Here is a 14,757-nt window from a genome sequence, read left to right as displayed (position 1 = left end):
TAATACAGAACAATTTTTTTTTTTCATTAGTCTATTCTAATCCATAAAACATTTAAGCTAATTTATCCAATAACAATCCTTTTATAGATGAATATTTAATATTTAATCTATCAACAAAAGCAACAAATGTTAAAAACAGTTCTCACATCTTTCTTGCCCATCCTTTCTTCTCTTATTCTATTGTGGGTCCTAAATAACTACTTAATCCAGTCATATTGGTAAAATCACAGTTTTTAAAATTAAATAGTAAATCATATAACTAAAATAACTTGCATAGGTAGACACGACAGGAAAAAATAGTCAAATTGAAAAATCAGTAAAGTAAGCATCTGAAATTTCAGATTTTGGCTGGCTTATAATTTGATTTTGATAGCATTACTTGCAGAGAATATTTAAACCTAGTGTCAGTAACTGAGAATATATATATATATATATATAACAAGTTGTGAAGTCCCAATCATAAATTAGCAATTTAATGTTAAAAGATTGAGAAAGACACATATGTACATTTCTGTCTGTTAAATGAAAAGAATTCTACTACAAACAATGTCACTTCTCTACAGACCTAAGATAAGATACACAGAGCTTACAACTTTACACACTCCTATGTACAAACGTGTGTAATTATTATAATTATGAATGTAGTTGCCCAATATATCACATGGTATCGGCCAATTGTTTATACCATGGCCCATGAACACCAACTGAAATAGTGGCTGCCACAATCAAAACATCAGCAGCTTCCACTACCTTGTGAGTCAGAAAAGCAGCCCCAACTTTTGTGAGAGCCATTTCTGCCAATTTCCTCCCACGGGCCCCACTTCCCCCAAGAACAACTCCACGCAAAGCTAAGTACACAGCATTAGATACCTTCTCAAAAACAGCATCCCCAGCTTGTAGGCTCTTTCCTACCATCCTAGCAGCAACCAATTTTCTTGACTCAACTTTACTTGCTTCTTCACCCTCTATCTTCGGCAAATTGCATATCACTTCTACTATATCGTTTATATCAGCATCTTCAACGCGGTCTAGGAGATTCAACAGTTCTGCACCACACTTAGACACTAAGTTTTCCATATCTGCATGTCTAGCAACTGTCTTTTCACTCACCACAATCTGTCTGCGAATGAGAATGCTGGCATTCCCAGAATATAGATGATATTAGTCAAATATAGTACCGTCACCAGCATAAATTTTACAGTTAAGAGAGTGTGAAGACATCATCTCAGAACAAATATGTTTTACCTTGTAGAAATCACAATAATCTTCTGAATTTGAGCCTGAACAGACCTCAGCCTTGAGAAGTTAAGAGATAAAGTTTCTGGTAGATCATCTTGAGTCAAACCAGATATTCCACTTACTAATTTTAACAAGCCTAGTCTCACAGCCAGATCAACAGGTTCTCCTTTGCATTCTGGATGTTGATCACCTGATCGAATAACATTCAAGTAGGTATCAAAATAAGTGTTTTCTTCAAGTAGAAAGTAAACATCTTTAAAGCCAATTGAAGAATAGAAAATCAAAGTTTTTCAATTTAGAACCTTTAGCATTGGCGCCATCAAGTGAAAGGGCCATCGGACTGCCAGTTGTTTTGAGTAAAATATTCCCCCCAGTTCTGAGAGTAGTTGAAGGAAGCAATTCTTGGGATGAATTAGAGGCCAATGCTGCCGAGGATCTCACGTATTCTTCCCATTCCTGTTCTTTGCAATTCCAAACAGATGAAATCCATCTCAGCGTGGAAGGAATAGAGGTATTGGCATCAGAAGGAGATCCGTATTTGTTAGCAAAGGCATTCCTGAGGTAGTCCAGACCAGCAGACCCCTTCACCGAAGACTCCATTAACCTTATTCGAGCTTTGCTTATCTCTTTCTTAAGAATCTGTCACAACAATTAATCTTGTCACAAATTATAAAACCAACCTAAGACATATTAACAAGCTAGAAAATGTCTGCTGAATATCTTCAAAATAAATTCCATACTGCAGGATCCAAACTCGGTATGTTCAATGGAAAAATATGCCCTAAAAATATGGTTTCGAGCTAACAGAAGATCACAATAATTAAGAACAACGCACAAACAAAGTAACATTGATAGAAAGATTGTGCTTATCTATGGCTAACAAATTGCAACCCATCTCAAGCTATTCAATGCATTGCAGCTAACTAAAACAACTACAATTGAAAGCAGCAGTATTCAAGTGATTTCGGAGAATTTATTATACTAGAAGCATCCAAAATTCCTAACTAATAAAAAGAAAAAGGAAAAGCATGAACGCATTGATCGAGCAAAATTTAGTTGCTTAACCAAGCAGTGTTACTGAATGCTTTCAAAAAAGCATCTATAATTAATAATTACCGAGCAGAAGATAAAATGACATATTGACCAAGTAAATTTCAGTTATAAAATTAAGCAAAGTGCACGAATAAGAGAAGGCTAAGCAAAAAGACCTGAATCTGCTGGAAGACAAATTGCAAGCCCTTCACCAAGGCTACAACACAAGAATTGTTTGAACCATCCCTTGATTGACAAATTTCACCCAATTCATGAAACAGTTTCTTGTGTGTAGCTTTCATCATCTCCTCATTGGCTGGAGCTGAGAGCTTCTGCAAACTCGTGAGTGAAAACTCAAGAATTCTCCCAAGATAATCAACATCCAGGTTACCTGATTTCAGCACCTTCATGTATGCAGAAAATGTCAGAAAAGGATAAAATATTATAAGGTATACGCCAATCATGCATCTAATAGCCATCACAGGCTCCAAGAAAGAGAATATATACCTGAGAAAGAATTTCTAGATCAATGGCAGAAAAAATATCCTCCTTCCAGCTTTTTGGTGCCATTTCACAAATTTCATCCCTAACCTCTCCCATGAGTTGAACTATCCGGTCATAGTTGGGCTGGTCCCGCTTAACAGATTCCATGATACCATCCCAAAAGGCCTTCTCCATTGCCTGTTTTATTTTCCCCTGGAAGATAAAAAAAATATATGGGTGAATCAAACTGTAGTTGGTGGGATAATATGAGCAGATCAACATCAAAGGCCTAAGGAAGAGCCTCAAACTATAGCTTCATCCAAAATCAGCCATTAATTCAATGGTCACATTTATACAAACATGTACTGACCTCAATGCTGTTTTGAGTGTGATCAGGGACATCAAGACCATTAGTAACACTATACTTGTGATCGTGCAGAAATTCATTTACAACAACCTCATTATCTGCCCGTAACTTTTCAGATGAAGGGTAGAGCTGACTATCTGAACTGGTTATGGGAGCAGAGAAGCTAGACTCTCCAGGAGAAGTATTTGTCTCCTTAAAGAGGGAGCGAACTACTCGACTTGTCCTTTGATTACTACTCTCATCTGGAATACTTCTTTCACTTGATGGAGTTGGCCTTGCAGTCCTATGATTACTACCTTCTTCTGGAATACTTCTTTCAGATGATGGAGTTGGGCTTGCAGTCTCAGATGAAATCACTGGAGACCTCACAGGACTTCCTTCATCCTTCACTCCAAAGTATCTAGATCTTGTTTCAGAGAGTGCAGACTCCATTCGCTGAATACCAGCATCTCCACTCAGATGCTGCACCTTTTCTCTCAAAAGTTTTTGATCTTCAGAGACCTGCATTAATTGCAAAAACAAAGATAAAAATCTTAAAGACTTCAATATACTACAGTTAGTTTTAAAAATCATTAATGTTCCAATAAAAAATGTTCATCAACAACATATATAATTCACAAAGAAACTACTAAACTATTGATGTGGAACATTACCTGACGCTGAATAGCTTTCATATCATGACTAAGCTTATCAGCAACAGCTCCTTCTGGAGTTAACTTGCAAGTTTGAATCATAGAAGCTTCAAGCTGGCAAGCTGCTCTTACCAAATCGTCCTCCAGTGATCGAGCATCTTTAACCTTCCATACCACGAAACAATTCAAGTATGAGCACCAAGCTTTATCAAAAGCAGCAAGCTGAGATCTGAAGGTACAGCGCTTCATAGCTGCTGAGACAGACTCTTCATCAGAATTCTGTACTGGCCCATCTAATACAATCTTTATCAACAACTCAAACATGTGGACAAACTCTTGTGCAGCTTTGGCTAGAGCAATCTCACGTTCTCCCATTCCACTGAAAACTGCGTCTGGATGACCCAATATCATATAAGCACAAAGAGCAACTCTCACAGGATACCTTGACGACCTAGCTAAGCTATTGTTTGACTCTCTGCCTGAATCTACTTTCATTGCCCCTCTGCTTCTAACAGGTCTCCTGGGAGTAGCCCTTTTCTTGGGCGAAGCAACTCGTTTAAGAAGGTGATCAATGTTGTCCAAGCTATACAAATTATTGGCAGGAGCAACTGCTGTAGTCACTTTGAGGCGACTCTCAAACCGGTCAAGCAAAGTTTTCACAGTCTGAAGGGTAGAAGCTGATTCAATCAGAACAGCAAGCTGTTCAAATGGCATGGACTTAACAGATTTCTCATTAATGCCCAGCACATCATATGCTTTAGTCAAGGTGAACGTTGTTCTCTTTTGCCTCAGGAACCGCTTCCAGCACCTTAAATAAGAAAATAAAGTTAGGAAACCTTTTCCCTATATCAATATCTAGCAAAAAGCAACTCAAATACATCCTTTAAGCCTCTTCCTGATGGAGGAATAAAACTTCAAACATTAAATTCATTCTACATTAAATTTATAGCTTAGTTCAAATCTACTCCAGTCCAAAATGAAAACTATAAAAGACAGTGATAAGATTCCAAATGTCCACGTCAGAGAGTGAAATTAGTAAAGCTTTCTACATGACCTAACAAAGATATATCAATATTTAAATGCAAATAAACCTTGCTAGTTTTCTGGAAAGATATTCTGCTTGCTTTGACATTCTATTCCGATTCTCATGGGCATAGCCACGCAGTCTTCCCCTCTGCCTGAGATATTCAGCTCTTTGTCTTCTTGCCTAACCAATATAATTTCAGAGACTTAATAACAAGTGCATTGATGACCACCACAACCACCCCCCTAACTCTGGAAAGGAAAAGAAAAATAAAAAGAAGAGGAACTTCAAGTGAACACCATACCCTTTGCAATCGATCTTCCAACTCATCCTTCTTTTTCCTCCTCTCAATCTCACGCTGGTGAGATACAGACTTCGCCACATGTATCACCTGCGAGACTCGAGCCTGAGCCCTCTTTTTCTCAGCTTCTAGCAATCCAAGTCGTTTCATTTCAGCAGCAGCTCGTTTTTGGTGAATTGCAGCACGTACACACTCTTTATATTTGCTTTCTCGAGCCATCCTTCTCATCAATGTTTGAGATGACCTTTCTCTAAGAGAAGCCCTTCTTTGCCTAAGAGCCTTGAGGATAAGCATCCGATTAGCCTCTGCCTGCTGAACTCGTGACTCAACTTTTGTTCCAAGCTTCATACGTTCATTCTCATAGCGCATTTCAACTCCATTTTTTGCTGCTTGACGCAATTCATCCAGTCTTGCTAAACGCATTTGGGCCTTAGTCAAGATGCTCAACCTGAGTGAATTGTATACAAATAATAAAGGATGTCACGTATTTTCAAAATTAATTACTGGAGACAGTTGATAAAATCATGTTAAATAGTAAATGGCGGAAGCAAACTTTCAGAGTTAAGAAATAAACTTATAGTTATGAGTGGAATGACTACAGCATACGAATTAGATGTTAGATGAAATTATATTAAATATTTATCTTTTTCTGAACTTAAGGAAATTGTTTTCTAATTAGATTCACAATTACCAATCAAGATGAAAAAGAAAAAATATCAGAATGAAAGATCACAAAGTTTAACTGCATAATAATAAAATTTATAAATTATATGAAGTTCCCCTGTAGAAAGATGCAAGACAAATAATACAGACTTGATAAACAAATGAAGTAATTAATCTATTCAAATAAGTGTAGTTTGTTAAAAACAGAAAAGCAACTCCAATGACTGACAATCCAATTCCAACAAGGACACGACACCAATATTACCATTTTATGATTGGAATCCGGTCCATTTATCTAAGTTATTTTCTCAGAAACAACTCTTCGTATTAAAAATATATATCAAATATTTTTATGATAAATGGACGAGTTTTTTGAGAAAAAAAAAAACAAAAAGGTATTTACAAGTGTGAATCACTCCAAATGTTGCTTTTAATAGCTGACGAATGATCAAGAAGATATTTCTTTTAAGCAAAGTGGTTTTACTGCATGAAACAACAAAAACACCCCGGCCTTTGGCAACAAAAACAAACACTTACATAACACGAGCACATAATAAATACATGTTTACAAGACAAACTTGGGAAAAACTCACCTCTTCTGTTCAGCAGCCTGCAGTTTTGCTTCTAGTCTCTGACCAAGATCATCTTCCTGGGATGAACATCTTGAGGGGCTTCTTGGCTTTGCACGTGCCTTACTTGAGAGTTTCTCATAGTATTTCTACAACCAAGAGAAGTTCGATAAATAGAGAGAAACTCACACCCAAGACAAAGGATCTTAAATTTAAAATATTGAAACTCTGATCAGAGGCAAGAAAAACAAAATAAGAACAGTTAGAATAAAGATAAAGAACGAAAAAGAAACAGAGAATAGAAGGTCAGGGAAGAAACTGTAATTATATTTGGTTTCCCCAAGAGTGAATAAAACAGTATGGGCACAAGATCATAACTCACGAATGAAAATACCATAATATGTTGCATATACTAAAGCATAATTAGGATTCCAATTAATACTAATGACAAGAGTTAAAAAGCTTACAACCCATACCCAGTACTAACCAAAACGAAAGTTATCAGAAAAAAAGAGACCCATTTGAAATTTGAAAAAAAGTAGCATCATCAAATGAGTGCGAATCAAAATTCGAATACAAAAGAAGAAGCCTCAAGTATCCTACCTAACACAGAAACAACCTTGAAGATAAAGCAAGAAAACGAAGAAAAAAAAATTCGCAGCAATTAACCAACAGGGCAGTAACAAACGAACCACATAACTCTTTCCACAATCGATGAATCTGAGTAAAATAAATTTGTGTTTATACAAACCCAAAATAAAAGACTTAAATAGATTAATATCTACGCACTCACGTTACAAACTAATTAAATTATTAAAATAGTAAATAATAATTAGTAACTAATTACACGTGGTTAAAATAAGAAAGGAGAAAAATAAAATAAACCATCAAACAAAGAAGTGAAAACCATTTCTAAATTCAATTTCAAGACCCTAAGCTTTCTCACCAACCAAACCAACACACTGTTTCGGAACGGAAAAGATACATAGTAAGGACACCTGTCTGCGAAGATCAGCATCGCGGAGCTTCGCTTCGATTTCCTCCACCGTGCTCGGAGACTTGCACTCCGCGCCACGAAGCCGTCGCCGGAGTCTCTTAGGCAACGTCGTCGGCGACGAGAACGATTCCTCGTCGCCGACCGGAATTTCCATCGCAATTCCGCCGCCGCTTCTTCCATCCGACAACTCCACTCCTGCCGCCATCCTTCAACGACACCACAACGCAGCAGCAAGCAATCTCTCCGTACCAGCGCGACGGCGATGAAATTTCCAACGACGTCGTACCGTACGAACCACGCAGCACACAATAGAATCGCAACCACGAAAACAATAATATTAACAATAATTACAAAAATAATTCTAATCAATGATCAGTGATGTGATCGGTTGTATATACAATCAACGAAGGGAAACGGAGAAGTGAATTTCGAAACGATTCAGAAGAGAACCGCCCCAACGAGTGGACTCAGCTGCGTGAGCTTCGTTTTATTTTTTTTAGTTTTTTAGAGAGATAAAGTGTGTATTGAGACACAGAGAGAGAGAGAGAGAGAGAGAGAGAGAGAGAGAGAGAGTTCCTCAGAAATGGCATTGCGAAGCGCGTGTTTGGGTTTATAATGGAATGGGTTTATTTGGCGTGTTCTCGTTTAACACTTTAATCCAAGAGGATTAAGAAGGGTATTAGCCACGTCACCATGCCCATCGCAACGGCACTCTCTTTTTCTCTTTCTTTTTTACATTAATGCCCCCGACCCTACCTTCTTTGACCAAATTACCCCTGGGCCCATCTCTATCTACTACCTTATCGATTAGACATTTCTTTCCCATTTTTCCTTTTTACTTACAATCGCATTTACTTTTACTCCAACTATTGTTTCTATTTCTTTTCTGTTATTCATTCATTTCACGTCCGGTCCGTCTCCATTTTTAACTGTTTTTTTTGCTTTTAAAAAAATATCATAAGTTTTTTTATGTTCAACCAATTAAAAAATGTTAATAAATTTAAAAAATTAAACAAAAATTGTGAAGAATTTAATAATAAATTAATAATTTAACATTTTCATCATATTTATAAATTAATATATTCTCAAATTTTAATATATTCAAAAATATATAAATATATAATACTTATTTTATTAGTCATATAAAAAATTTAAATATTCATATTTAAGTTCAGAAAAAAAAATAATTGATATATATAAATACAACTTTTTTTTTTATGCAGACTAGTTTATATTAATCCAAACTTTTGCGGACTGAATTTTTATAAACCAATTGTTGGAAGTCTCATATCAACTAGAAATAAGATCAATTCCTAATATATAAGTGAATACAATCTTCACCTTACAAGCCTGTTTTGTAGGGTTGAGTTAGGCTTAAAACTAACTTCTAACATAATATCAAAGTTTAACCTAGCGAATTTTCTTTAACATTCCGTTCCACTCGATGTCTAACCGCTAACGGATCATCCATTAATTTATTGTCTCATGCACGAGATGAATATACTTCGACATGACGAGGTGTATTAGAAGTCTCACATCGACTAAAGATAAAAACAATTCACAGTATATAAATGAATATAATCCTCACTTATAATTCTATTTTGTAAGATTTAGTTAGACATAAAATTCACTTCTAACATTAACGAACTGTGATATTTTATGAGCGTCTTGACGGTTATATTTTCTTTTTCCGCTGCCACTTTTTCAGAATTGTTTCACATTTTTTAATCAGTGAACTCAAATAAGATAAACTAATAGTTGCTTTTCACATTGGGTGTGCTAGAAGGCAAAGTTGGACACGGTTTTAGTATAAAGTTGACACAAAGTCTGGATTCAAGCAAATGATTGAATCAAACTTCAATTTCATGGCCACCTTTGCGCAAACTAGCAACTCGGAAATTGACCATATCAATATCCAATCTCAAAAGTAAAGGACTTACCAGCACGAACCCATGTGACCATCTCGCGTAATAATTCAAACAAACATAGAGTTATCCACAAATAATTATGTTCTTTTATCTATAAATATTACTTATTAGTTTTATTAACGAAAAAAAGTTAAACTAGTAAAATAATTTTTTCATTTCTCTTCCAAATCTCTCGAAAAGTTTTATATATTCTAAATGTTAATAAAAAATTGAAATATCGTCAACTTTAGTAAGAAAAGAAAAATAATCCATGACAAGTTTTTTTTTCGTCTACTTATTTTATTTTATTTTTTTTAATTTGAAACAAGGTGGTTATGATTTGAAAATTTTAGATGACCACGTTTTTGCTAGCTATTGATCTCAATTATACGTCTTTATTGTGACTATATTTTATATCCGTTATTGAAAAACGGTTAATTAGTTTTGAAGTAGCGTATTTTTTGCTTTGGTTCAAAGGTAATTCCATTTAAAAATTTCAATTCAAAATTAGAATATAAATTTTCCATGGATATAAAAAAAAAATTGTGTGAACATATGTTGCATGTTGCATACGTAAATGAATGTCAATTATTCTGTGATTTCCCATCTTCTGCATTTATAAAAAATCAGAGGCATGTGCATTTATTTGAACTCGTCGGTGTTGTGAGATAATTATAATAAAAGATACATCAACACGTGTTTGATTTTGTATTTGGTAATAATAAACGATAATAATGCAATAATTTTTTTTTTATAATTTTGTAAATGTATAAATGTTCAAACATAATTTTAGACTAGTATTACATATGTTACAGTGGTTAACCCATACTTTCATCATATATGTTAAGAAGTGGCAGACTTTAAAAAATAATTTTGTAAGTGTTAAAGATAAATGTAGACAAATTTTGAGAATGTTAAACGCATAAATGATACTTTTATATATATATATATATATATATATATATATATATATATATATATATATATATATATTTGTATAGTAGTTTATATTTACCTTAGTGAAATCATGCATGTGTATTCACAGATTCTTATTATAATGAAAAATTAAAAAAGTCATTTAAAAGATAAAATTAGTAAAATAATAATTTTAATTTTAAAAAATCTATTTAAAAGTAAAATTAAAATATAAACGTGGATATCAAAAATAAAATTTTGTTTATACATAAATATATATAGATATATATAAAAAATGAAGATAATTAAATTTTTGAATTTAATATTCAGAAATAAGATTTGTATTCACTTATATATTATAAATTAATTTTATTTATAATTAATATAAAACTTTTAAAATACACCTCACATAAAAATATATACCATCTCAAAAGTAAAACTAACATTAATAATAATGTTATATAGTGGTTCAATAACCAATAAAATAATTAGTTTAACTAACAACCGGCTTCGTTAGAATGTTTATGATTATTATCATATTAAAAAATAAGTTTAAATTTGATTAGTTTTAGAAAATTGATTTGTAAAACAAAATTTGTATTTATATACTATAAATTAAACAACAAGAAAAAAATGTCGTGAAAATACAAAAGATAAGGAAAAAAAGTGGATGAAGTGATAAATACAGATAAATTTTATATGTAAGGGTAATAATCATAATAAAAAACCAAGTATATACGATAACAATTATAATAATAATTGTCATATTATATGCATATATGATAAAAAAATATTTTATAATTATTGTTTAGAAGTTAGATTAATTAACAGAATTGTCACCGTTTTTTAATGATAATTTTTAAATTATGGTGAACAAATGTCAATAAACTATCAACAGTAGTATGGTGCACTAAAAACGGTTTTGTATAGTAAAAAAGTATGAAATCTAAAATGATGGCGAGAAAGTAATCAAAATGGTACTCTGGAGATGTTAAAAATAAAAACTCCAAAATTTTATTATAGTTATCAATACAAAGTTTGGATCTATCTTCATTTAAAACATGTCAGTATCACTGTTACAGTATAGAGGAAAAAAAAGATATAAAAAAAAAGAAAAAGAAAAATATTTATATATGATTTTAAGATAATGTAATTTATGATTTTAAAATAATGTAATTTTTATTTTAAGAAAAAATGTAGTCTATATTATTCAAACAGGCGTTGAAAAAAAAAAACCGAACAATTTGTGGAGGACGAGAACCAAAAGGTGTAGCTGAAAACAACTTCCCTTGAAAATGCGCTACTGCATGGTCCCCAAAAACAGTAAGGGTAAATCCGGGAATCCAATATTTTTATAAGGGTATTACCGTAATTCCACCACCCCTTCCTTCAAAGACTCCCTCCATTGCTTCATTCCGGAGGCCATCCAAGAAAAGCGTGACGCTTCCCTCTCACTTCGCCACGTCATCACAAACCTCATCTAATCTCACTCTCGCGAGTACCAAATTCGACCCTACTCCCTCTATTTCGCGTTTACGTGTTGCTCTTCACCCTTCGCGAATGCGCTACCACTTTCCACGATGTTGAACGGCGTGGCACTCACTCAACCGTGTGATGCATGGCTTACTGTGGTGCGCTACACAGAGGAACACAGTTACACTGCTTATGCGAATTAAAAAAATAAAAAAGAAAAGGAACAGGTAAAGCGTGCGGAGGGGCACGAAATACACGTGCGGGAGATGCTGTGGAAAGGATGTGATTTGAACCATAAAAACCGCTAAGTGTGGGACCCACAGATGTAGTGGCGTACAGGACCAGAAATACGAATGTAGACTCGTACGTGTCCACATACTGTATAACATGTTCCAAATATTTTATTTATGGTTTAGTTTGTGTTGTTGCTTGCATGGTGGACCTCAAATTTTATGCATGATCTATGTTTTCTTTTTCAAAATATTTATAATTACCAACAGGAATGGATATTGTGTGTCTGGCTGCCAGAGAATGAATGTTGGAGTCAAACTCTATATTAAAGAAAAAAATAATTACATTACGAAAAAAATTAAGAAAATTAAAATAACGTGTAAAATAAAATTTTCACAAGTATATAAATTAGTTAATATCGAAATTCCTAAAAATAAAAAAAGAAGGTTTATTATTTTTTGTAAGAGATTACTAAAGACACTTGAATGCTGGGTTTTATGGATGCGGGAAGTAGGTGAGCAATCTTAAGTGTGTTTCTAGAAAATTTTGTCGTGGTAGGTTGGCTTTTGCTTACAATAAGCCCTCACCTAACATATGTTATGGGCCTCGCATTGCCCAATTTCACATTTTCTTTCTCACTATTACTTCCTGCACCCCATTTATATTTTCCTGCACCCCACCCACACCACTTTCATATATCGTATATCTGACAATCAAATTGTCACCTAACCTCTTCCTCTGACGTATCGTTGTACTTGAGGCAACATCTCTCATTCCCATTTCAGAGTTAATGAAGTTCTCATATATTCAACTTTATAATAATTTAAACTCAACATTATATTCTATTTATAAAATAAAAATTAATAATTATTTTTATACCGAGTACATGTAAAAGTGTAGCATAACCACTTGATAATTGATTGCGTATTCTATCTAAATTGGGTATGTCGTAACTAAACAAAATTATCTATGTTTGTTATTCAAAATCTCAAAACGAACACTTTCAAAACTTTGTTTCCTTGTGGCCATTGAGGAAGATACAATCATGACAATGTCACTAATCAAATTTGTTACAAAATACAAAAGAAAAGATTAAAGAATTGTCATATTTTAGATAAATAATAATATTTGAAAATTTTTCATCAATGACCGAAAAGGAAAATTTAGTTATGATAAATGCTTTATGAACTTCCGTAAGAATTTCTCAAAAACAATTGAGCAAAGTCTTAGTACATGAACAAACTTTAGTTTTAGGTATAAAACGTCTAATTGAAGACTTCAAAGAAGACAAACTAAAAAGAAAAAAGTTATTTTCACATCGTTTTTAATTTTGACTTCCATTTCACACCAGATTTAATAATAAAATATTTTATTAATATTATAAAAGTATATATATATATATATATATATATATATAATTATAATAAAATAATAATTTTTTGAAATGTTAAATGGTAGTAAGAGAAGATTGACAGTGTTAAAGTATCACTGTCCAACTAAAAACAGGTAAGGGTCGAGCTAAGTGTTCTTTAGTTTGCACTTGTTCTACATTTTCCCTCACAATGAAGATCACATTGCATATAACTCACAGTACCACACAAGTGAAATGTACATATGACCCCATATGTTGATAATCGAGTCAGATCGAATTTGTCGTCGACTTGGATCAGTCCATCTCGACTATCGGTTTGGCCTTACTTGTCTTCATGATCAACTCAGTCCGTCTCAGTTGTCAGCTTGGCCTGTCCTGTCTTTGCCTTTGGCCCAACTTATCTCGGTTGTTAGCTCAACCTAACTCAACTCTAATATTGCCCCAACCTGTCTTGTCAGCTCGACCAGGTCTTTTCAATTATCAACTAGACCTATAACATATGATTATAATATGTGAATAAGTTTCATAGAGCTCAAATTTTTAAAGAGATTAAAGATAGAATAAAAATCTGAAAGAAATGTGAAGAGAATCTTTAAAGAGAAAATTTCAAAAAGATGAAATTTTGTATAAAATAAAATTACTTTTAATAGAATTTTATATATAATTTAACTTTTTAACAATAGAATAATCAAATATTATTTATAAAATCATATATACTTTAAAGTTATGTAAATCTTTAGTTAACTCAACTTCATTGGATCCGAATAAATACATGAAAAAATGTAATATATAAAATATTTTTAAGTGAGTAAATTTATTTAAATTTAAGGAGATGGAATAATTTATAGTTAATTATAATAAGTTAAGTTGAGTTGATTTCTTGTTAATTAAATCTGTATTGATTCAACTTGTGATATACAGAACTTGTTTGAATATAAGATAAGTTCAATTTGACATCAATATCTAACCTATTGTATTATTTTTACTTGTAAATTGTTTTCCAATGGTTATGTTAATAATTTTGTTTCTATCGTTAAACCTATTCATTTAACTTATATTGTATGACTCATATTTATGCGTTGATTCGTTAGGGTAGAGATAAAAAATTCTCCATCCACATATATCTCAACACATGTTAAGTAATTTTTTTTTTTTCACTCCTTTTACATGGGATGGAATAGTCGCATTAAAAAGACTTAAATTTCCTTAATTCGACTTGAACGAAAATTCCAAGAAAATAGTCACAAATTATTTATAATTATATCTACACTGCAGTGGTAGTTAGATATACACTTTTAATCTATCTTTTTAAGTTACAAACTTGAAATACATTAAAAAATGTAAATTACCTATATTTTGTAATAAATTTAAATACTTTTATATTTAGAAAATCATGTGGGCGATTAAACAATGCCTACAATACAACCAATCCCTATAACTTTTCTGAGAAATTATATAATTTTCATTATTTAATAAATTTAAATTCTTATAGTGTCTCTTAAGTATGTCAATAAGCTAGGTCATCACTTCAGATCAATATATATTGAAAAGT

The 14,757-nt window shown here is 32.7% G+C and overlaps 1 protein-coding gene across 1 annotated transcript; it reads right to left on the bottom strand.

Moving 5' to 3' along the window:
• Window positions 1–446: 446 nt before the first annotated feature.
• On the bottom strand, window positions 447–7,877 carry LOC114188188. Its single transcript, XM_028076743.1, has 11 exons — window positions 7,309–7,877; window positions 6,335–6,459; window positions 5,082–5,526; window positions 4,845–4,960; window positions 3,775–4,561; window positions 3,125–3,622; window positions 2,779–2,967; window positions 2,448–2,675; window positions 1,542–1,878; window positions 1,246–1,429; window positions 447–1,135 (listed from the first exon to the last, which is right to left on the bottom strand). The coding sequence occupies exons 1-11, from the start codon at window positions 7,510–7,512 to the stop codon at window positions 658–660; spliced, it is 3,591 nt and encodes a 1,196-aa protein (XP_027932544.1). The 5' UTR covers window positions 7,513–7,877; the 3' UTR covers window positions 447–657.
• Between the last annotated feature and the right edge of the window lie 6,880 nt (window positions 7,878–14,757).

Source organism: Vigna unguiculata, chromosome 6 (genome assembly GCF_004118075.2).
Source record: "Vigna unguiculata cultivar IT97K-499-35 chromosome 6, ASM411807v1, whole genome shotgun sequence".
NCBI lineage: Eukaryota > Viridiplantae > Streptophyta > Magnoliopsida > Fabales > Fabaceae > Vigna > Vigna unguiculata.
This window is presented reverse-complemented; position numbering and strand designations above follow the sequence as displayed.